Raw genomic sequence first — 25833 nt, forward strand, 5'->3', positions numbered from 1 at the left:
TCTCGAAGCATATTAGGAACGAAAAATAGATAGGAGTTATGCTGGCAATTCATAGAGCCACGGGTATAACCAGGTATGGAAAAAGTTCCAAAGCTACCAAGTAGCATTGCTACTTTGCTACGCCACATTTTGCACGGTGGGGTATAAGACACTCTTGCAATCCTAGTAAAAATAAAACCAGTTCCTAAATTTCATCTAAGATTCTTCACCCCCCCCCCGTCTAGACATACAGTATAAAAAAAGACCAAAACTGCTTCTTTTAGCTCAGCAGAGATTTAATGTCTAATTTGTGAAATTTTGCCTTGAATGATGCCCCACTACAAACTGTCTGGAGGGATTAAATCAGAACTCTTTTTATAGTGAGATAAGCACAAGAACTTGTGTCCCTTGCAAGATCCTCTTTTTCTATAACCTGCCTACTTGGACAATGAGAAAAACATCAATGATTTTTCTCTAGTGCAATGCCCCGAAAAGCTAGAGATTTTAATTACAGAAGGTATGTAAAAAATTGATTCATTCACTGTGCAGAAACTACTTTTTGGCAAAAGAAATCTTCATGCCGTGGGTTGGAGTGAGCTTGAAGCCCTGAAGAGCGTTTCGAGCAGCTGAGGATTGGATCTCACTTTCAAACTCAACGAAAGCGATATCGTGACGACCAGGTACCAAACGAACTTCCTTAAACCCAGGAAACCTGAAAAAGGAGAGGTGTAACAAATAAGAATAAATAGAATTAGATTTGCAGCAACAGCCTCATCGTAGCCATAATAGATCACACTCAAGTCAGAGTTGGCAGTAATCTAGCAGCCAGGTTATCCAAGAAATGCTAGATCGAATGAAAAGTCATCGCACTAAAGACAATGGATTTCATCAAGCTTAAATAGAAGCCGTTACTCTCCAAGGGAGTAACAGATGGGAACTGTAACTTGCCCAGAGACTATATTTCATTTTTAGTCAGAATATATTCCTCCAAGTAAAGAAAGGCCAGGATTTAAGTCATTTGCTATATATTTACGCGAAACACCGATCATAAATAATTTGAAACCCTGGGAGGAAAAATACACTTTCCGAGACTTTAAGTAGCCCACCACCACAGAAAAGGTCTGCTGGCCTCCGTTTTAATAGATTTTGGGCAACTATGCAATACTTTATACAAGGTATGGACAAAGTTTCAAAGCTGCCAGTAGCAGAATTCAAAAAACTGCCGACACTTTAAAAGCATAACTTGTGTTTTGACAGCTTTCCTTTCAGCAAAAAGTATTTTTATATTTAAAAAGAGTATTTCTAGACAAAATCTGCCAAAAATATTGAAAACTACAAAGTAGCATTGCTACTCTACTGCGCCACTTTTTTCACGGCGGCTTTATAATTAGTAGTCTTACTGGACCGAGGGTATAGATAGTATTTCATATACTGCATATATGTTTACGGACAAGTAGATCACCGCACGTCAGTAACATCTTTGAAATTGGAGGCTATCAGAACAGGCTTTTAATAATTCTAAGGCGATTGCTATGTCAGAATTTTTACTAACAAAATGGAACAAATTAAGCACTTATAGTGGCGTGACTTGTTTTGCTACTTAAAAAGGGCAATTACCTTTGAAATTCACACTCAAATGAGTCCTCTCCAGAAAATTTTTTAACACTAATTCTATACGATTACACACCCCCCCCCCCCAAAAAAAAACACACATCTGAAACCCTACTTCTCAGAAAAATGCAAGATTTCGTGATTCTGTAGAATACATCTTGAAACCTCTATTTTGGGTTCCTAGAAAGGATGAATTTCATGGCGTTATTTTATCATGACTGCACCCCTTTTAATCGGTAAATTTAAAGCTAATGAATCTTGGATAATCAGAACCAGCATAAAAAGTATATTTTTTATAAATTATAACCCCAATCCTGTTTTTACACTTTTAGTTTATACAGACAAGAATCGATTTTTATTGATAAGACCTGATCCCCGGCACTCTTAAATGTGAGCGAGGCTACCCCCCTCCTCAGCCCTTGCTGTTTGCATCAACCCGAACCGTTGGAAACAAAACAAATGCCAGATCATGGTAGAAAATTCCATTAAATTTAATACAAGGGCTGATGACGCCACGAATACTAAATAAAATAAATAATTTTCAAGTAATTTCACCTCCAAATAAACACTTTCGATATAAAATTTCAACAATACCACATGAACTAATTTTAGTTTAGTAGCCAATGAGAGCAAACATGTTTGAAAGGTATTTTTTCCTACCAATACAAGGCTGACCACATGCGTTTTCTCTGCGGTAAAATTTCATGAAATACAGTATAAATTGGGTCAACAAACACCGTGTGTCTCAAATTTATCCCCCCTCCCCTCCAATACTTTTTTTTCAAAAATATAAAAAATGGCTTAGAGCAAAGCAGGTGAGCAAAAAGTTCCAAAGCTGCCAGTAGCAGAATTTTAAAAGCTGCCGATACTTTAGCAGCACTTCTTGTGTTTGGCACCTGTGCTTTGGGCATTTTTATACGTAAAATACACAGAAAAATAATAAATGTAACTTAGTATAGCTTGCAGTCAGAAATATCAATAGTTTTCTAAATCACAATTAACAATATAATCTAATTCAGTGACAAGCCATATACTAGCCATAAATATCATACTCCATAAGTTTATATGTACAATTTTATCAAAGGTACCATATCACATTTACTTCAATACTGCTAGTAGGGTATAATATTCAAAGTCTGAAACATACTATATGTAGATTACTGCTGTTACTTTATTAATGGAGTTGTACACTCCAATGATGTTGGTATTATAAAAATAATGTATACCCAGCTGCATGCTTGATACTCACTGATCACTATAGTACAACTATGAAAAGCACCATTTGATTTTCTGGGAGAACAATATTGATAGGCAGCCTTGTAGTCACATGCATTATGAAGCTGTGATATTAGTTTTGCCCTAATCTAATCCCCAAAACAAACAGAGAATTATACAGACTAATTATGTAGCATGTGACTATACATATAGTCACATATAGTCTATACATAGAATTATACATAGTAATTATGTATGTATGTGACTAATTATGTAGTCACATGCATTATGAAGCTGTGATATTAGTTTTGCCCTAATCTAATCCCCAAAACAAACAGAGAATAATACACAGAGACCTGCTGCTACATTGTAGTGTGGCTGTTTTAGGCTACTAATCTTCCACGTTCCAGCTTTACCATTACCTGCTTTAACTGTATGTACACCTTGATAGCTACCAGCCCTTTTAAGATTCTTTCAACTGATAAATAAACAATTTTGAGGAAATTTGGCTATTTGTGTGAGATTTGGACAAATATTTACTTTCAGTTGAATAGAAGTGGAGTAAGTAAAAAATTGTCCACAAGGACGAAGGATAACAACGACTTAAAAGTATATTTTCTCATAGCAACATTGAAACTCAATGAAGTTTTGGTTTGAACAATTTTTAAAAAACAGCAGCTTGAGAATAGATACATCTCTTCTTGCAGAAGAGAGGAGATACATAAATCTCATGAGAAGAGATATTTCAGAAGAGATACCGCACCTGGTAAAAAAGAAGAAGAAAAGAATATCAAAAATAAAAACAGCTTTTTTTTGTTTTGTAGTTGCTCTTTTTTAGAGTTTTGGTTCCTGTTGGGTCGAGTTACTTACAGTTCATTACCACGAACTGTTTGACCAATCTTCAAATACAGATATTAGGTAGCAGAGTAAGAAATAAAGACTAACCGTTCGTAAAAAGTCTAAAAATAATATAAAATTTTACAAGAAAACAATCTGGAAATAATAACCAAATTTTTACTTTCGCATATAATATACAATTTTGTATGAATCATGTCTTGGAGTTGCTTCCGTTTTAATCAACTATTTCCTGAATTTGAATATAATCTATATCTTAATTTTGTCACATTAAGAGGAGAAGAGGGGAGGGGCTGCAATTTATACAGTAAGAAGATTGTATTTAGGAATGGTTTTGAATGGCAAATCCAATTCAACTCCAATCTTTTAGTTCTATTGTTTTTATCTCAGGATTAGCCTTCATACAGAGTTAATAATTGTTCAAGCATTAGAAGTTGTGGAAGTAGGCCTAGATATTTAAAAAATTTCAAATGCCTCAAAAAAGGAAGTACACAAAAGGAAGGAAAAAAGAAAAGTACTTAATTTTTACACACCAAATGAAGCAAAATTCAACAAATTTTTGTTGAATTTTCCTTTTTTGTTGAATCAATTCCTTTAATCAGTACTTGTGTATTATACCGCCAACACTCTGTGAAGTGAGGATAGGTTAATCCTTGTGAAAATACCAAAACATGATGCAACTATAATACTTTAGAAACAAATTTGGGCTATATTTGCATATTAGGGGTGGTAACCTGACCTGACCTAAACTAACCTAACCCCCATCCCTATCCCTAATGTGCAAATACATAGCCCAAATTATATGATTCCAATGTATTCTGTAACCTGCCACTTGTTTTCCACTGAGTATAAGCTAAATGTTTTTTTTTTTTTTAATACAGACAGATAAAACTGGTGTGTTCTCGAGTTTTACACAGCGTCAACTTGAGTTTTGGCAGTATAATATATAAGTACCCTTCAATCTATTACGCATTCAATTATTATGTATTTAAGATTAATATGTTATGCCAAAATCTAGAGCAAAAGAAAATAAGACTCAAACTAAATTGGAGAAATAAAGAGAAAAAGGTATCATCTTAAAGGGTCCATTTAATTTCTGAGTAAAACGACGATCATATTTTTAAAGAGCACGAAAAAAGGTCTCGAGTTGTATGTCCATCTAATTTATAGCTCGATAATGAAAATGTCTCCAAATTTATCACAAAATCCTTTCCCCCCCTCTCTGCAAAGGTACCATGCTTTCCCTTTTTCATTTTAGAATAATTTTTCAATCTAACTCGCTTATATTTTCAGACCTTTGAAAATTAGACAGAATATCAAAAGAACAAAATTTAAACTCGTGGTCAAGCTGTCTAAAAAACCCTCTTTGCATCTATGCTCAGAATTACACTGAACGTAAACGTGTTCAAATGAAATTCTTTACCACGAGTCACAAGAGAATCTTTAATGAAATGGTATAGTCTTATAAACATTATGCTTTTACTAACATAGGGAGAAAGGCCAGTAATTCCATCATCTATGTCTAGTTTTTGATGTGTAGTAAATAGGTGAGACAAAAAATTTGGAAAGTAGTGAAAGTTATGTCAAGTTTAATGAAAGTGATAGTTACTAGGGATGGATTGTCAAAAGTGATAAATCATTAGGGGTGGCAACCCTGAACGAAAGGGGGTTTTTGGGGATCCAATTTTTTTTTTGAGAAGACAGAATTTGGGGGGAATCCCCGAAAATTCGGGGATAGTGGAAGCACTGGTATTTTCAGACAAAATCTGCCAATAAATTTTACTAGACCATGAAAAGTGCCAAGCAGCATTGCTACTTTTTGCTGTTTCATACAAAATCTGCCAAGTAGCGCTGCTACTTGGCAACCCTACGTTTTGCAGGGCGGGAGCAAAGATAGTTAGTCTAACACTTAAGTCAGTAATTTAATAAATCCCTATTTTGAAGAATTGAGAATTTTTTCTTTATTTATAGAAAGGATTTAAAAAGCGGAAAATCATTAAAATAAGCGTATAATTCTAAAAAGACACAATACTCAATAATAAAGTTAACTCCACCATAGAAGAAAAATACTGATGGCCAGTTTTTCTTTTAGTGAAATTTCCGTTTTTAATTTCATTCTTGCAGCATATATATTTTCATCACGATTGATCACTTGTGGTTATTTTTTTCTTCACATGGCGCAAGGCTTATCAAACAAGGCATGTTAATATATTTCGTGGAGCATGACATTAAAACTTGAATCACTGAAATAACACTCTATTACGGCGATTAAAAAATATCAATGGGGTTTCTACAGCATATATATCGTTGTGTCTACAACAAAAGGGATATCTGGAATTGCAAAGTTTTGTAGGAGAGCAAAAGTAATCTAAGTATAATAATGGTAGATTGTAATAAGCTTACCCAAGCTATGGATGTCAGGTCATGATTTTGTTTAAACAGCAATTTCGACAGGACCTGTTCCTGTCATCATCAGGTTCAAATTCAAATCTCTTGACAGAAAGAATTTTTTTTTTGGCAAGAAATTTAAATTTGAACCTAATGATGGCAGGCACAGATCCCGTCGAAATTATCGTTTAAACAAAATCTAGACCTGACATCCATAACTTAGGTAAGCTTATTACCATCTACCATATTATGTATAAGAGACAGGTTGGCCCCACAGACTATAATAGTAGCCTTAGTAGCTTGTCAGTTGACCATTTTTAATGATCCAAATCGTTTCATATAGAACCACAGACTATTTCTAAACAATTTGGTTTAATTTTGCAATATATTGCATAAAATTATGTCTGGTAATGTCCATAGAGGCCTCTCGGGACAGAGGGATGAATTGAAATCTGTGGTATTTGTTTTCTCTATTGTTGTTTTAATAAATTTCTGCCTCTCTCTAAAAAGAATGTTTAATTTTTACCTATGGATACTGAAACACTCTCAGTTCAAATTAGGGCTAGGCCTTTTTGAATGCTCTTCCTGAAGTAGACCTCTACAGTCATTTCACACGGTTCACAGAGACGGAAAAATGACCCCATGACCCCTCGACAGCCCAATTCCATCACCAACTTATTTTAGGAGAAAGACAGGAGTATTAAACTTCGTCTGAGCGGGAGTGGATCTTTAATTCACAGAATTAAAAGACCAGAAAGATTCCTAGTTGAAATTACGGCTAATATTCCCCACCTTTTATGAAGTATACCTCTATAAACGTCTTGTAATGTTGACAGAGACACACTAGGTGGCCTTCGAGCACAACATCTCACTTCAGAGAAGCCCTTTTAGGTTTCGGGCATGACAGTGAAACAGCTGTCAAAAATCAACTACATTGTGGATATATTTCACTGTTTCGAGTTAGCTACAATTCAAATTGCTACCGGTTTTGATATGTTGAACGTCTACAATTTGTCCAGATACAAGAATCAACGGCCATTACCTGCCATCATTGTCCACGTAATTCAGACCAACAAAACTGTACTTATATGTAAATCTAATAGAATATGAATCAACTTACTGGTTGAAGAGCATTGACAACATCATTTCATTTGTCTCTTCAGGCAAACCAGTGAGGAAGAGGATTTGGTTAGGAGGCTGCTCCAAGACAGGAGCGGCTTGTATTGGAGGTTGAACAGCTGGCATGGCACTTGGAGTAAAAGGTGCTGGAGCACCATAAGCTGGAGGAGGAAGAGGAGCCTCTTTCCTCTAAAAACAAAAAGAAATCTAAGCCATAAATAGTAAATGTAAACACAGTAGATTCTCTTTAGTCCTAATAAACTGATGCTGAAAGTAGGAAATGGACATTACAGGGAGATAAGGGGAATCTCCAAGAAGAAACAACAAAATAATTAGGCCCAAAAACGTCCTGTTTAAAATATCATCCCCCACCATTTGGAAAATAAGCCTTCTGATTCGCCAACTGGAAGATGGATGGAACTATGTGCAACTATGTCGAATAGTGATTTCAGCTAATTGGAATCCAAATTAACTGAGGGGCAAAATGTTTAAACGGTATATAGTAAACCTAACATAACTATCTCACGAGACAGCGGATACGAGGGAGTTTTCTAAGTTTACAAAACATCATTTGTTTTCATAATAACATTTTTATGGACCTGTATATTTTAATAGTTTGCTGTTTTAGTTGATAAAAAAGGGGAAATTATTTAACCATGTTGGTCCAAGAATAGTAAATTAGGTAGTGATGTGTAGAAATTAGGAATTAAGCTTAGCTCCTGCAACAAGACTCAATTTATCAATAAGAAATGTGTTTTAATGTTGGTAACATCAATTATTTAACAAGTATTTAGAAAATTCTGATCATTCTATTGTTTCCACAAAGCTTTCTTCTATAAAAGCTGTGCTTTCTCAAAGTAAATCTTTAAGTTAATTTATCAAGTAATGAAATCGTTACATTACTCCAATTCCAATATTAATCGTTACTCCAATATAAAAATTCGTTCTTTGCTGGGTTGCGGTGGGTGCCATACCAACCGCATAGTTTGTGATAAATAGAATGGATTGCGTATAACCCCCAACAGAATTCCAAGGAGTGGGATGAAGTTTAGCCATCATGACCGAAATCTCATTTGACTGCTTAAAGTTAGTTCATACGTAATTTGACATATTTTATGCAAGGTTTATAAATGATTTTCATATTTAGCGCTCTTTAATCATAGTATATATATATGCATATATATATATATATATATATATATATATATATATATATATATATATATATATATATATATATATATATATATATATATATATATATATATATATATATATATATATATATATATATATATAGCCCTGATGGATGCCATAACGAGGATAGGCTGGGTACAAAAGGTTGGACTTGTTCTGGTATTGTCAGATGGTTTGGGATTTTCTTTCCTTCATAAGATCCTTCCTCCATCCTTATCTCCAAAAGGAAAATCATGCTTACGTAGCCTAAAAGTGGCGTCAAGGTGGATCTTCGGTGAGTTTGCCTAACCAGGACCGTTACTGCAAACGGTGCTGGAGGATAATCTTAGGGAGTGGCACCCTTCAAAGAAATTATAGCCTAGTAAATGGCACAGTATTTGCACTGGATAGTCATTGATGGATAATTCTTCTCAGTTTTCTTTGTTTTGGTGGGCTTCTTTGGACTGAAAAACATTTTCCAACCTTAGTTATCTATAATGGACAGCTTCCCCATAGTAGTGTAAAGTTTGTAGGCATGAATATATAATGAGTCGGAAGAAATAGGCGTGAGATTGGTTATTCAGGATTTTATTTGCCTTTTTTCTTTCTTTTTTATCTCTAAGGCCTGAAGGCAAGCAAGTATTGTATCAGTTTAAAGAAATTGCATGCTCTTAGTAGCTTTCATTGAAATGTGACAAATTCCGTCCATGGTTTGGCAAGCATACCCTATTGCATTTCTTGTATGGGGAACCAAACTGAAACCTTAAGTTTATTTTTTGGATGGAAGGGGAGGAATAACAATTTTTTATGACGCTAAAGGGGCAGCAATTTTTTTATCTGGTGCTCACAGAAGAGTATATGCCGTGGCTCTTTTTCTTTTTTATGTCCATTCTCTGACGAGTTTTTTGGCTAGTCTGTAATAATGTGAAAAGCAGTGATTTGCTGAAGATGGAGCCTTAAAAATAGGGCTTACCAAGTCCATATAACGCTGATAACCGGAATGAGATTCCTATTAATTCTTCACTGACCAATGGAATAGGTATGCTGCCTTTGCTGAGTTCTTTTGAGACAAACAAGGGCACCTAATGCGAGCATCAATGACATTTTTGGTATTTAGTACTTTTGCCTACTACTCCTTAACGTTGTCTCATCTTCATAAATTTTTTCTCTCATCAAAAACGGATTTAGTCATTTCAAAGATTGAACCCAGGTAAGGGTAATATTTGACAAGAGATAGAATCTGATTTGTGACTTTTTATTGATATATATTTTCTTTTCTTTATGCATAACTAGAGGTAACTTCATATAATTCACCATCAGCTATTGCCATATTTGCCCCAACTTCCATCATTTAATCCATTATGGTTTTGATGAGTCAGAAGGAATGCGGGGAAATTTGTTAAGGGTTGGAAGTGTTGTACTCATTTACTTTTTTTTTTTTAGGAGGAGGTGTCTTAAACTTTCAGAAGTTAGTCTTTGAGATTAAAATTATTGTAATTTAACATAATTTCCCAGTCTACATACGAAAAAGAAAAGAGCAAAAAAGAAAGACCACTGTATTCCTTGAGTTTTAACTTTTGTTTATTTTTCAATAATTTCATCTGCTCACAATTAAATATGAACAAACAATGTCTCAGATCACACTGCCTTTCTATTTACAATTAAAATGAAAATATTATTACAGATAAAACGTTTAATTAAGACAGTGAGCATTTAGTTATTTACAAAAGTCTGAATATTTGTGGTTTCATATAAAGGAACCTTCATCAACAGAGAAAAGTTCTTCTCTCTTTGTTTCTCTGATGGTATAGGCTTCCAGATGTGAAGCTGAAACAATTTGGACTTTCACTAGTATATGCATGAAAAATATACATATTAATGTTCATTGTCTTAACTAAGAAGTCCTACTTAGCCCACTCAGGAGCCCCCCCCCCCCCCTATACAGGCATATCAATATTTATGCATCCACAGAGATGTGATTTTCCCCTCACACTAGTCTGAATCAAAACAGGTTAATACAATCCTATGAGGTTCTATACAGGTATATACAATCCTAATAAGGGAATTAATGCCAGATCTGACTCTCACTCAATTGAACCATCTGTCTTGGCTTTTTCTACAATTAGCCATGACTTGATGTCCATAACTACTTGATGTTAATTCAAAATAAAAATAAAGACATCCCACAGGCCTGAAAATATCCCTTTCCTAATGTACCCTACACCTTAAAGGGTAGGACCTGTGTATATAGAAAGTTATTCTCTGTCTTCTTATATTCACTTATTTACATTAGACCGTAGCCTGAGGAGGCTGCTGAGTAGCCTACCTGTTCTTTCTTTTTGTCTTTTTTTATCTCCTTGACTTTCTTCTTTTTTTCAGTGAATGTCCCTTTCACTTTGGCAATAGCATCTGAGTCAACCTTGGCATATTGAATCCTCATTGGTTTATCATAGAACGGGAATCCTTGCATAGATCTAAGTGCATTGGTTGCAGCCCCAATGTCCTTGAATATTACAAAGGCTTGACCTCGCATTTTCAATGTTTTCAAAGCTATGATATCTAAAATAGCTCCAAATTGAGAAAATATAGCATACAAGGATTTCTTCAGCTCTACAAAAGAAAGAGAAAACATTAATTCGTTTGACAGATACTGATATTCTGTCTTTGACTGGGAGGAAGAGCATCTAAATTGTTCAAAAGGAGGACCTAAATTTCTGTTTAGAGGTAACCTTAAATCATTAAGAATGCAAAGACATTCCATAAAAAGATTATACAGAAGGGAATATGTAATAATTGAACTACAGAATCAAAATTTTCCAAATAAGAAATGCAGGAGTGTATTAAAAGCAAACTACCTTTGTTTACTTTAATCATAACTAAAAGCTTGATAAAACATGGTACATTAATAATAAATTATTTGAGTCTTGGGAGCACATTTTCACATTTTAAAAAGTGTAGAACTTCTAAACTTTCAAAGTTTATTTGGTTGTTATTTGCTGCCAGTGAAGCATATGAATGTTTTCTCTGATCCCAAGCCTATTTTCTCAGGTATGTCATGTGGTGCAATACTCGGCTTGCTTCAATTTCTAGCTCTTATGAACATTCTTACCTCCCTTTCTTATTTAGATTAATTAAAAAAGAACTTCCCAAAAGTAAAGTTTTTCAAAGAAAAGTAAATCCCATATTAATTTTAATATCAGCAGAAATAAATTCTTATATTAATTCAAACTCAAAATGACCAGAAATTAAATAAACAAGAGCTAAGAGCTCATATGGCACTTGTGATGAGGCAAGACCTCATATGGTATGAGCTCTAACAAAATTCTAAGAATCAATAGATTGATTTAAAAGGAAAATCAGAGGCTTAATGCTGGTCAGGATTTAAAATAAGAGTTCTGAGTCATGATGTCCTTCTAAATATCAAAATTCATTAAGATCCGATCACCCACTCGTAAGTTATAAATACCTAATTTTTCCTCTCCCTTTAGCCACCCAGATGGTTGAATCTGGGAAAGCGACTTTATAAAGTCAATTTGTGCAGCTCCCTGACACGCCTACCAATTTTCATCGTCCTAGCACGCCCAGAAGCCCCAAACTCGCCAAATCACTGAACCTCTCCCCCCAACTCCCCCAAAGAGAGCGAATCCAGTACGGTTACGTCAATCACATATCAAGGACATTTGCTTATTCTATCCACCAAGCTTCATCCCAATTCCTCCACTCCAAGCGTTTTCCAAGATTTCCCCTCCAACTCCCCTCAATGTCAACAGATCTGGTCGGGATCTGAAATAAGAGCTCTGAGACATGAATTCCTTCTAAATATGAAATTTCATTAAGATCCGATCACCCGTTCTTAAGTTAAAATACCTCAATTTTTCTAATTTTTCCAAATTACCCTCCCCCCCCAGCTCCTCCAAAAAGAACGGATCCAATCCAATTACGTCAATCACGTATCTAGAACTTGTGCTTATTCTTCCCATCATGTTTCATCTTGATCTCTCCACTCTCAGCGTTTTCCAAGATTTCTGTTTCCCTCCACCAACCCCCTATGTCCCCAGATCCAATTCGAGTCGAAAATGGAACATCTGAGATATAAGATCCTTCTATATATATATATATATATATATATATATATATATATATATATATATATATATATATATATATCAAGTTTCACTAAGATCCGATCATCTATTCGTAAGATAAAAATACCCCAATTTTCATGTTTTCCAAGAATTCCAGTTTCCCCCTCCAAATCCCCCCAATGTCACAGGATCCTTCTAAATATCAAATTTCATTAAGATCTGGTCACCCTTTCATAAGTTACAAATATCTCATTTTTCCAAATTACCCCCCCCCCCAACTCCACCAAAGAGAGCATATCTGGTCTGGTTATGTCAGTCCTGTATCTTAGACAGGTTTTTATTCTTCCCATCCAGTTTCATCCTGATCTCACCGCTTTCAGTATTTTCTAAGATTTCCAGTCCACCCCCCCCCAATGCCGCTGGATCCGGTTGGGATTTAAAATTAGAGATCGGAGTTACGAGGTCCTTCTAAATATGAAGTTTCATGAAGATCCAATCATTCCTTTGTAAGTCAAAAATACGTCATTTTTTCTAATTTTTCTGAATTAAACCCCCCCTCCAATAGAGCGGATCCGTTCCAATTATGTCAATCACGTGTCTAAGACTTCTGCTTATTTTTCCCACCAAGTTTCATCCCGATCCCTCCAATCTAAGCGTTTTCTATGATTTTAGGTTCCACCCCCCAAACTCCCCCCAATGTCACCAGATCCAGTCGGGATTTAAAATAAGAGCTTTGAGACACAATATCCTTCTAAATGTCAAATTTAATTGAGATCCAATCACCAGTTCATAGGTTAAAAATACGTCATTTTTTCTAATTTTTCAGAATTAACCCCCCCCCCTAACTACACCAAAGAGAGCGAATCAGTTCCGGTTGTGCCAATCATGTATCTAGGATTTGTGCTTATTTTTCCCACCAAGTTTCATCCCAATCCCTCCACTCTAAGCGGTTTCCAAGATTTTAGGTTTCCCCCTCCCAACTCCCCCCCCCCCCAATGTCAACAGATCCAGTCGGGATTTAAAATAACAGTTCTGAGACACGATATCCTTCCAAACATCAAATTTCATTAAGATCTGATCAACTGTTCTTAAGTTAAAAATACTTCCTTTTTTCTATTTTTTTCCAAATTAACTGGCCCCCCACTTCCTTCCCCCCAGATGGTCAAATCGGGAAAACGACTATTTCTAATTTAATCTGGTCTGGTCCCTGATAAGCCTGCCAAATTTCATCGTCCTGGCTTACCTGGAAGTGCCTAAAGTAGCAAAACCAGGACCAACAGACAGACAGACCAACAAACATATGGAGAACATATTTAAAACATTCGTTATTCTGATCAATTAAGTTATCTTGTTAAGCTAGGGTCTCAGGAGTGTGTCAAGTGTTTATTTACATGTTCAGTCATTTGCAGCTAAACTATTCATACTACAAACTTGAAATTTTCTTGGATATATTGGAAGCAACTTTGAAAATACAATAAATAAAAATTGGCACTGTCAAGGATAGCCTTGGAACTTGTGTTGTCAAGCAGCTCTTGAAGATTGTAGAGATTGGCAACAGCAATGAGATTCACTTCAATAATTTCTTCATCAGTCATCAGCTACCATGTAATCTGAGTACTGTTATGTCCAGAGTAATTGAAGACTTAACAAAACAAACAGATTGCTAGGCCACTCTTCCCTTTGATACTGATTTCAAGGAGAGGAGAGGTAATTAGGGTTACTGGTCTAATGGTGTGAATAACACACTTGTAGTAAAATGACAGGATAACAACATAGTGAATACAAATCACCTACAGTAGTACAGCAACAAATCACCTTAGCCTCAAGCCCCTAAAGCCCATTGAAGGAAGAGTGAAGCAGGAGAAGAATATAATGTGTTTTGACCAGCCAAATCCTCTGCATGAGGCCCATCAACACACAAGAGTTATCAAACTTCATGACTGGCTTGTCATTATTATTCATGAAATAAATGGTACTTGGCCCTTTTTGTGAATATTTAGGGATGACAGTCATGAATGTGTCTACTCTGTTCAACATGGAAGGAGGTAAGGGACCAAAGATGAGCCTCATAGAATTTCTGGCATGTTTTAATAAGATTATTACTGAAAACAGAGCATAGAAGAAGCAAAACCTGTACCTTTCTGCTAGAGCAGTACCATCTGCTTTAGCTCCAGATATGATGAGAGGGTATAGATTTGGGTGGAACATGACAAGCAATATTGATGTCAATATGATGATATTACTACTAATAGAATTTACCTTGAAACATGTCTTAAAAGTCTAAACTCAAATAAATTAGTTGGACCAGGTGGCATTTCCCCTTGACTTCTCAAAGAAGCACATGCTGAACTGTCTCTTCCTTTTACCAAGCTTTTCCAGAAGTATCTATATTTAAAGATACTGATATTACAATTAAAGATACTTTATTAAATATTAAAATATTATATTATATTTATATAATATTTTATTATATTATATGATATTATATTATAAATATTATATTATATTATATGATATTATATTTAAAGATCTATATTTAAAGATACTGATACCTGCAGAATGGAAGTTGGGATGTATTGCCCCAGTGTACAAAGGTGGTAACAGAGATGAGGCACTTAACTACAGACCCATCAGTATCACCTCAGCTGTGAGAAAAATACTCGAAAGCATAGTCAACTCTGCAGTCATTCAACATCTGAATCAAAATAAGCTGTTTTCCCTGTGCCAGCATGGTTTTTGTTCTGCTAGATCAGTTGAGACCAACCTTATTGATGCATATTAATATGTTGCCAAACTTAAAGACAAGGGTTTCCCAGTTGACATGATTTTGTTGGACTTTGCTAATGCATTTCATAAGGTGTGCCACAGATGACTGCATATTAAGCTTAAAGTAGGAATAAGGAGAACATACCACTCAATGTCTGTTTTTAAGCTCTTTCTGATAAAATTCAAGACAAGCTACTTTTTGCTATCTTGGAAAGGGGTTTGGTTAGTAAAACGAAACTTTCAGTGATGGATCTACAGATTAAAGTATGTCCCAGGAAGGATTATTTAAGTACCTACCACCACTCCTTCTCCCTCTAGAAGGCACTGACCTTTAAGAAAATTTGTGTTATAAAAGTGAAACCTTGCAAAATAGATCTTTTGCTTAAACAAAGTTTAAAAGAAAGTGTTTTCAGCTTCACAACTTTGCTCAATTCCTAAGTATGAGGTTTCAAAGATATGCAGATATGTTTCCCAAATTTAGAAATAAAAAACGTTGAAATGACTTAAAATTCTACTCAAGCCATCAGTGGCGCCATTTCAGAAAACCTTAGGGGGGGGGGGCAAACATTGATATTGGGCCCCATACAGCCTTAAAAATTAAAAAAAATTTGAAGATGCCTTTAGGTACTGTAATACCTTTGAGGTTCTATTGTTGCAGCTTAAATAAGGACCAAAATGGAACATTTACTGTATAAATAAGAAACTTATGTACAGTTGCTTCAGTAATGGATATCTCCTTTACTTCATTTTAATGAAATTGTTGACAAGCTTCTCAAAATCAAGCTCCTTCACTGTAGCTTTCTCAGAGAATATAAGCAGCAAATAAAAATGTTGCTTGTTTTCCATTGTTGACTGGGGTTAGTCCTTCATAAACGTCAACACAGAGGAAACACGTTCTTTTGAGCACATTGTGAGCAGGAGCATGAGGACTACCCTGACAACCTTAAGAAGCTCAGATTAAGCTTCTTTCAATTCTCCAAGGCTTTAGAAGATATCTAAAGAGTTTGCTGGTTTCTGTAGAAGCTGCAACAAAAATTCACAAGCGATTAAAACTTGACACTTCAGCTGCATAGCATTGATTCCTGCCTGATCAAAGTATGTTGTGATCACAAGAAGTAAATCCAAGTCCATAAAATCTTTGGATTTGGGGTCAAGGCAACGTGTGGCTTCTAGCACTGGCAGCTGGATAGAACAACCCTCTTCAAACTCACTTAACACTCTGTCCAAAACCTTGTAGAACTCTTTCTGCATTTGTCTTCTGTTGTTGTGCTTTTAGAGTCAATATTGTGCTTTCCAATTTCTTTCCCATCATTTTCTGCTTTATTTATAAACATCCTGAAAATAGCCAATCAGTTGGCAATTGAAAAACAGTTGAAGTACACACAAGAATATAAAATAGTGAACCATTTGGCTACAGAATTGAGTCTATGTATATACAGGAAAGGAAATCAGCAAAGTATGATTGTCTGCCAACAAGAGCTAACATTTTTTCAATGGAGAGGGGGGGAAGGGGTAGGGACAAGGGTGTTGACTGGATTTTATTTAGGGAAAAGCCAGTAATAGTAGGGTTAGGGAAAAGGGGGTTAGAAAAGCAGAGGCCAGGATTGAGAAAAAGAAGTGATTATTTTAGCAAAATGCAAATTATAATTGATTTAAAGTGCCAATTAACTTAGATTTTCCCTTTCTCATCATTTTACTATGATTAAGTAGGAGGGGTCACAGATGTGGAATATCTTGCTTTTTTCTTGTCATCTTCAGATAATATTTAGCTTATTTTGCTAATATAATACAACTTGAGATTGTAAGTGGGAATAAGGACCTAGGGGTTCTTGTTGATCACAAACTCAAGTTCCACAGCCACACATAAGCTCAAGTTGGTAAAGCAGACCAAGCCCTAGGACTTATAAAACAAATATTTACCACCAGGAAGCTGTACAAAGCTATTGTATGTCCACATCTGGAGTGACCCTAGTGTCTTCCCATTATAAAATAGATATTAAAGCACTTGAGTGTCAAAAGGCAAGCAACAAAGCTCATACCAACTTTGCAAGACAAGCCATAAGAGGAATGCCCTGTATCCTTCAAACTCCCCACCCTAGTCTATCAAAGAAAGAGAGGAGACACAATTGCTACTTGCAAACTGCTAGAAAACAACCTCTCAAGTCAAGTTTTCTCCTCATCCCTTGTAAGTATTACAAGAGGTCACACAAAGAAGCTGTAAGTCACCTATTGCCATGAACATGAGCACCAGCAATTTTTCTCTGTATGCACCATCCTTTATTGGAACAGCCTCTGCAAAGCCACCATCCAGTTCAAAACCATAAATGCATTCCAGAAGAGATTTGATCAGGACTGGGCCAATGCAGAGTGTAGGCTAACATGGGATGCCAGACCATAATCATGTCACACCACCAGCAAGATATTCTACAGGAGGTTCATCACCCTTTTACTTCACTGGACATGCAATTTAAGGTAACATCTTCAGCTTCAGATTCTTGCAAACAAAGAGCTTGTTTAGGAGTAATGGGGTAAATATTGTGCTGGTCTTTTTCTATTCAGCAAGAAGAAAATATTATTGGTAAAGTTTCTATCTCTTATATTAGGTCTTCAAATTGCCGAATTACCCAATTGAAAGCAAAGAGAGCCAGGGAATGGTTTTGTTAGTATAGTAGAAATAGAAATGTTGAACAAAACATTGCCAAAAAACAATGTTAGCTAACAAACCATATAAATGTGATAATTAGGTGGGACTTTCAAAAACCCAAAGAATAAATAGTGAGATAGCCAACTAGTTAGCTAATTCTGCTGTATAAGCTATTAGAAACTGTATTACCTTATTTCACACTTCAGAGTGAATTAGTTGCAAGAACTGTGATGCTCTATAGTTGATGGTGGCAATAGATCAGGTCACTGTGTTAAGATCAAGTGACAAACCATCAGGACTAGAGAGTGATGGAGAGATAAAATTTAAGCCCACTTGGTAACAGTGATCACATTAGGTAGGTGTGGTTCAAGAACTCTCCAGCAATTTAGAGTTGGTACCACTGCACAACAGCAACTTTGGATTGAGTGTGCAAGATGGTAGAGTATGACAAGCTGCATTATCCTCCAAGCTGACTTTCTATTGCCTTCCAAAAGTGTTACAATGGTGAAAGCTGGGAGGGGTTTTCTCACTGGAATCTCCATGGTTTGGCCTCCCATTCCTTGTTGAGCCTTGTTTTGAATTCCTTATGTGAGGTTGCAGAGATTGTCTCTTGACTTATTGGTTCCAATTGTTCACCACTTGCTAGCTGAAAAAAAAATCTAGTCAGATCTTGGTCTTAATGGCAGATTTGAACAACTTTTGGAAAGTCCTTGTTTATCTTTGGTGGGGCAAGAAGGTGACCAGCTTCTGGTTTGCTTAATGGAGATGCCTGTAAGTGAACATCATGTAATTATGCCTACAGCATAAACAAGTGTTGGGAGGTTAGCAGATTGTAATCTACTGCAGTAAGGCTGACTGACTACATAAGCCATCAATGCATTTGGTCACTCTCCTTTGGACACCTTCAATGAGCTGGATGTTGCTCTTGTATTGATAGCAAACTAATTGACTACTTCAGGCTGAAAGGTATATATGTGAGATCTTAACAGTCAACTAGTTCTTCAAGTATATTAGAAATTTTATTACAGTTCTTTTATCAGCTGACAAGTTGGTTAATTTAAGCAGGAGTGCATATATAAGTGCAATCTGACAGTCAACTGACTGGCTAATCTAAACATGTGTATAAAGCTGGACTTTAACAGCAAACTAAATGGCTAATTCTACTATGTATTAGAAACTTAATTGATGGCTGACTAGTTTAGAAAAAAAAAAACCAAACCTTATGTATAACTGGGATCTTAATAGCCAACTAGTTGGCCAAGTCCAAAAATGTATTAGAAACTTTTTGATAGCTGAGTAGTTGGCTATTTTAATTACCTTAGATCACATTGTCCAGCAAAATAAGGATTAAATCCTGTAGAATCACTGGTTAGTGATAATGATGGTTGGACATCTCAACAGCATCCCACAACTTTGATGACCATTCTGCATTAATGGCCCTTTTAAAGGTGGCAGTACTGGGAGCAGTGACCACTTCTTTGGTGAGCAAATACCACAAACTCAATATTCTATTAGTAAAGAAGATATTGTGTAGTCTAGTGGCAGCTCTCTTCTGATATAGTTTCCAATTATGCCCCTTAGTTCTGGAAGACTGGTCAAGTTGAAATGGCTTATTCAATGGAGGGTTAGAATTCAGGAGCTTATGCATCATAATAATATCACCCCTTTTATGTCTGTAGACAAGAGTGGAGAGTTTCAGTCTTTTCAGATGGTATGAGTAGTTCAAATATTTGTATCCATCAATTGCTTCTGTAACTAAAGTTTATTTCCTAGATAAACTAAAGTTTATAAGATTTACCTGGATATTAATAACCAACTAGCCTAGTCAGCTAATTTATTAGTGTATAGTCTGTATAATATTATATTTAGCAGATTAATTGGCTAATTCTGGCTGAAATTTAAATAGAGATGAGATATAATAGCCAACTAGTTGGTAAATTTAAAGATTCCTGTATATAGCCTAGACTTTCATCAATTGTAGCTAAAAAAAAAAATCTATATATACTGATTGGCTAATGATTTTTTATCTACATATAAACTATACTATTTTATGTTAGCTGTATGGTGGATATCTAAATTTTACCCTCTTTCCTAATAGCCTATAACAATTGCTTTCCTCACAAATTCAATTTTCAACCCTTTATAGACCCTCAAAGATGATACCTTTATCTCTTAGGCTATTTTTGATAGGCCTAGGCTACTGCTTATATATCTCTTTTAGCATCACTCTTGCTTAAACCAGTATACAGGTAAATTTAAAAATCAACAACCAGGAAACTCATGGTAAACAGGCCTGTATATGATTTGGGCTTTGGACATACTGAGGGGTAGGGGGTAAAGTATAGCACAACTGCAGTTGGAATTTGTTAACTATGATTATTCTGCATATGGTAAAGTAAGAATTGTTTACTCTAACCCTTTTAAATAGCTAAAAACAAGAAAAAAGAGGGTTCATAATGGGCTTAAAATTGGATTTGTAAGCAAAGCAATTATTGTATTCGGAAAGAGCATAATAAAAGGCACTGCTTGTTATGTTCTCCTTTTCCCTAGGTCAGTAGGCTAATTCAAACTGCTTCAAATTTATCTAACCAATACTGGGTTCTGCCTAAGATAAGTGTCAAACCTATTTAATACAAAAAAATTATCTCACCCTCTTTCTTAATTTTTTCATTCAAATTATTAATATAAATAGTATGATTGGGCCTGATGTCCATTATGACAGAATATTATCTTCTCTATTGGCCTGTAATTGTGTTTGATCGTTTTTCTGCCTTTCTTCTTCTAGTCCGGTTAAAAATGCGGCGAAACTTTTCGAAACCCAAAAGCCTGGGGCTACGAGTCTTGAAAAATAATTAGTTCCCTAAATATTCCTCTACTTTCTGACTTCTTTTGAAAGCAATAGTAAAGTCAAGTTATGCAGACTTTAAGTAGCAGTTTCAAGACAACAAATTTTGGAACTAAAGGCCAGTTACTTTTCTTCTTTGAACGTTTAAAGCAAAGCTCTTTAAACATTCACTTGTAACTGGACCAGTGAAAACGTGCATTGCTCTGGTAAATTTGTTAAACTATGGAAATATGATTGATATTCATTCTCAGCCTATTACATTCCTATCCATTAGCCATCCACTGGTCCCGGCCTCCTCTCGGCTTTTAAAAGTACTTAATACTCTAAGCAGAAATAAGGAAATTATACCATTGTCACTGCAAGGAATTCGATAATATAGTCTTTGCAATTGAGGAGAGAATAGTCAAAACTCAGCTGTGGTATGATTGGTGCAGATTTGAGACTCTAACACCGAAGTCGTTCAATAAATACAGAACTTAAAAACTAATGAACAGGAAATGTTCATCAGGAAAAGAAAGTTAATAGAGAGTTGGTTTGACTGATTTCGACCAAAAGTCGGTAAAATTCAGGTTTCTAGGTCTGTAACTAGGTCTTAGCCGTAAAGGTCTGGCCTAAAAGGACAATCTTTGGCTGTATATCATCCTTCATCCATAAAATATGCCCTAGCCATCTCAACCTTTCTCTCATTATAGCCCTAGAAAGCGGAATTTAACCACACTTTTTGCAAAACTTGCTCTTTGAAATATGGCCAGTCAGTTCGGTACCCAAAACAATCCGTAGCCAATGTCTTTGGAAAAATTTAGCAAATCTTCCTCCGTTTCTGGAGCGTCCATGCTTCAGAACCATATTTGACCAACATCATCACTGTAGCTTCCAGTATTCTAATCTTGTTTCACAGACTTCTACTCTTCCAAAACTTTTATCAACTCCGAAAAAGCATTTTAAGTTTAATGGAGTTCTTTACTTCTCTTTGAAAAGCTTATTTTGTGGGATTTAAAAAAAAATAATTTCTGTTCATTTTATATTGACACTCTTTTTAGGGGGAAAAATAGTTTCAATCCTTTTGGCTTTTCTTTAAAAATTTATAGTTTGGCTATCTATATGCCGGGGAAACTTTTTCAACAATTTTTAAGAACATGCACCCTTTTAAAAATTCGGACACAAATAGTAGCGTTTAATTTAACTTTTTACCTCCACTAGTTGACCTGAAAAATAAAATTGATACCATTCACAAAAAAAATCTATCTATGCTCTTTGACAGCTTAGATACACTTACACTCTTTTAATTTAGTTAGATTTTAAAAGCAAAATTAGCAATTGAAGTAGCCGTAAAAGTTTGAACATAATATCCTCAGTCGTTTTTGGGATACTGCTGAGGTGTCTTATTGGCTATCAGCTTGCACACAGTGCTTTTTAATTTAATCTTAAGCTGACATTTAGTTTTTAAACATAATTGGTAAATTGCATAACGATAGGGGATTGACCTACGCAATAACCTAAGAGATAAGGTAACAAGACTGTTCAGCTATACTGAACAAAATGGCAATCTAAAATTTGTTCGGAAATGTTTAGAAAATTATGAGCTAAAAAAGAGGGCTGATTGCCCTCCAATAACTTTTGAATCTTATAAAGGTTACTAGAACTTTGAATTTCCAATCAAATTAGCTCCTTTAAATTATTAATGATATTACTAGCTATGATAGAGCACTACTGCCTATGATATTGCTTATATGCCCTTTTAATACAAGTATGTGCATATTTTTTTCGTTTAATTGAATCTCCTTGAACGTTTCGATTTAATGTCCTTAGTGCCATTAGTTACAGTAGCTTTAGAAGTAGTATTAAAAGAATACACATATTGCCTTCTCGCTTGTTCTGTCACAATTTACCCTGAAAGGTCTAACTTAGTAAAATAAGTCGTTATTGTGATATTGCTTTGTCACACTATTGACAATCTACATGATCATAGTTCGTTTTGATTTAGTTCAGCATCCAAGTAAATATTCCTTGAAAGCTTCACCTTAATACCCTTAGCTTGCTTAGCAGCAATAGTTTTTATATCAGTAGTAGCATTAGAAGCAGTATGTACATAACACATTTTTTTTTCAACATCCCCTTCAACACACGGTGGAATTTTTAACTTAATACCATCAACCGGTCTTGAAACATTGCTTATAGGTCCTATTGACAATTTCTGTGGGCTTACTGTTTTATTATGATATTGCTTTATCAGCCTGTCAACTTGTCAAATCGTTGGTCAACTAACATTGAATTAAGTTTTTATTAATGCAAATACCTAAGTTTATGAATTGAATCAACCACCTTGCCTGATACTCATTGGAAATGGGTCGAATAATAGGATATGGTATAGATTTATTGCCTGCCAAAACTGTACAGATACAATAGGGGGGGGGAGACTACGAATATAAAAAAAAGAAAAAGGTAGCAAAATACAGTTTAACGCAAAAGAATACAACAGATTAAATAACTTAAAATTCAACTATTAAATAAGAAAAGAAAAAAAAAGAGAAAAAGGCAGCAAAATACTGTTTAACTCAAATATATACAGCAGATTTAATATATATAATATTCAACTATTAAATAATATTTTTAATTTAAAACATACTCTGAAGAGTCACCCAAGGGTGATCTAGAGTCTGGAACTTATTTTGAAAATTAGTTACTCTCATAGAGAGAGCAACAATTAGGTCTATAAGACGAAATCTTCTAATCAAATACTGGCTACTGGTCCACGGTGGTAGCCCAAGAAAATACTTAGTATATTTAAAATAAATCATTTGCAGCTTTTTCTTATCTGTCTGAGTAAATTATTTCCAAAGCAGAGATATGTATACAAAATGTGGCAGAACAAATAGATTATACAACAGGGCTAGAATATGACGATTAAATCTTGTCTTATTTGGGACAAGCCTTCCATAAGCACTACGAACTTTCCTAAAGGTATCATCAATAGCAAGTTCACGCGTAACCTTGAGCGATGTACCAATTCCAACTCCAAGGTAAGTAATAGCTTGAACTGGCTTGACCTCAGTAACTTCAAGAATGACAGATACATCATCGGCTGGCACATTATAGTTGAAAAACAGTAGTTCCATTTTTGCTGGGTTAAATGAATGGCCAATACGAGAATATTCATCCGTTAAAACACTGAAACAACTTTTTATTCCTTGTAGAGTCCTGCTAATATTTAAATTATCATCTGCATAGCTAATGAGCGACACATCAATCCCATAAAGAATGCTTGTTGTTGGGGCTTTATATTGTGCTTCAATAACATAATTATTGAACAAATCTGATGAGTTCACGCCCCTTGCTTCATACCTTTCTTTACTGGTATATAAAACTAAACTAGTACATGTCAATTTACATTTGGGCACTTTATTCTAACTCGAAGTGAACTATATATTGAGTCAAAGGGCCTTATAACACATGTTTGGACTCTTGTCTGTGCTGCCAAAAGTAGAATATGCTCATGAATGGATGAATCGAAAGCACGAGCGAGATCGTGTCCTGCTAGGGTAAGAAAATCGTTATTGCTTTATGTGTCTACCAATATAGAAACTAATGAATAGAGCGCATGATCAAAACCCAGAGATGTTTGGAATCGAAACACCCAAACTGGTGTGGGGGGATCGAACACTTACATCTTACTTCATTACGGACAACAAGCTCAAATAGCTTATATAGTGTAGTCGACACAGTAACAGGCCTGTATGAGGAGCATTGCGTGGGAGGCTTCCCTTGTTTCAGAATGGGTTTTATTACACCAATATCGAAGCTATTCAGGACTATACCTCTTACAATGATCATTTGAAATAACAGTGATTCGCTTTCAAGAAGTTATTCACTGCTATAGAGTAAATGCTGGCCACATACTCCATCAAAGCCTCGTGAGAACTTTTTCTTCAGCTTTTTTAGGCATTCACTGATAATACTTCTGCTCACAACCATGCTATCCTTTGGTAGTTTGATTGTTTCATCAATCTCATTTCGATACCAATTTTGTACCACTGGATTGGGGCATTTAAACTGATCTGCAAAGTAAGTACACCAGGCCTCTTTGGTTATGAATGGAGCTTTAGAGGATGATTATCTTGGCTTCACCAAGTTTATCCACAGTAGTTTGGGACCGGAGTTACTCTTTCTGCTAAATTCTTCACTTAAGTCTCTGCGATGCTTAGATAAAGTTTCGGCAAATACACGCTTGGTATATTTCTTCACAATGAAGGTCTGTCCCGATTGGAGCCTACCATTTTCGCACCATTGTTGGAACAAAACTTCGCAGATTGCCTTGCTCTAGTTAAATTAGAGTCTGAGGACCATCTTCTAATTTCTGTGTTTGCGCAAACTTTTCGAGAATGTATTGCAGCTGACTCTGCACATCGAAGGGCGTGGCATATTGAAGCAGAATAAATGTTGAACAGACGTTTCTGCTCAGCAACCGGGAGGCTACAGTTGGGCATTAGTAACGGAAAGGGGACTTTAACCTTTTCAAGTATACTATCACACACTTATTGGTAGTACTGAATTGCGGCATAATCAATCAATCAATCAATCAGTTTATCAACCAATCAATCAGTTTATTGAGAGAAAATAAAGAAAAATTACAAAGCTTTAGACCCATACACGAAGGCTCTTTGGCTTGTGATGGTGGGAGACTAAACATTACATTAATTAATACAGAACAAAATCAAACAGAAAAAAAGAAACGAAAAACGACAAAAACAAACAATAATATATATGCTTACGTTGCAAAATCAATTAATAAAGGAATTGGAAAAAAATGAACATAGTAAAAAAAGAAACGAAAACCAACAAAAACAAAATAATGACACATCTGCTTATGTATAAAATCAATTAATAAATGAATATAGTAAAAAAAAAGAAGAAGAGAAAAACATACCAAACCAATCAAAGCAAGTGGAATATATAAATTAAAAAAAGAGAGAGAAGGGAGGAGGTCACTGAATTTTTGGGTATAGGAAGTGGTCAGTCGGGAAGACATTAAAAAATTTTTAACATAAAATACCAGGACATTCAATTTTTTTAAAATTCTTTTGAAACTACCAAACGAGTGACATTCTTGAGCTGAATCAGGTAGGTTGTTCCAAACTATATGACAAGCAGTT

At 35.3% G+C, this 25833-nt stretch overlaps 1 protein-coding gene across 1 annotated transcript; it reads right to left on the reverse strand.

Moving 5' to 3' along the window:
- Positions 1–443: 443 nt before the first annotated feature.
- Positions 444–20647, reverse strand: LOC136035430 (U1 small nuclear ribonucleoprotein A-like). The gene is made up of 4 exons (XM_065717239.1): positions 20489–20647; positions 10670–10953; positions 7169–7356; positions 444–691 (listed from the first exon to the last, which is right to left on the reverse strand). Exons 1-4 carry the CDS (start codon positions 20550–20552, stop codon positions 532–534), a joined length of 696 nt encoding a protein of 231 aa, XP_065573311.1. The 5' UTR covers positions 20553–20647; the 3' UTR covers positions 444–531.
- Positions 20648–25833: the final 5186 nt, after the last annotated feature.

Source organism: Artemia franciscana, chromosome 14 (genome assembly GCF_032884065.1).
Source record: "Artemia franciscana chromosome 14, ASM3288406v1, whole genome shotgun sequence".
NCBI lineage: Eukaryota > Metazoa > Arthropoda > Branchiopoda > Anostraca > Artemiidae > Artemia > Artemia franciscana.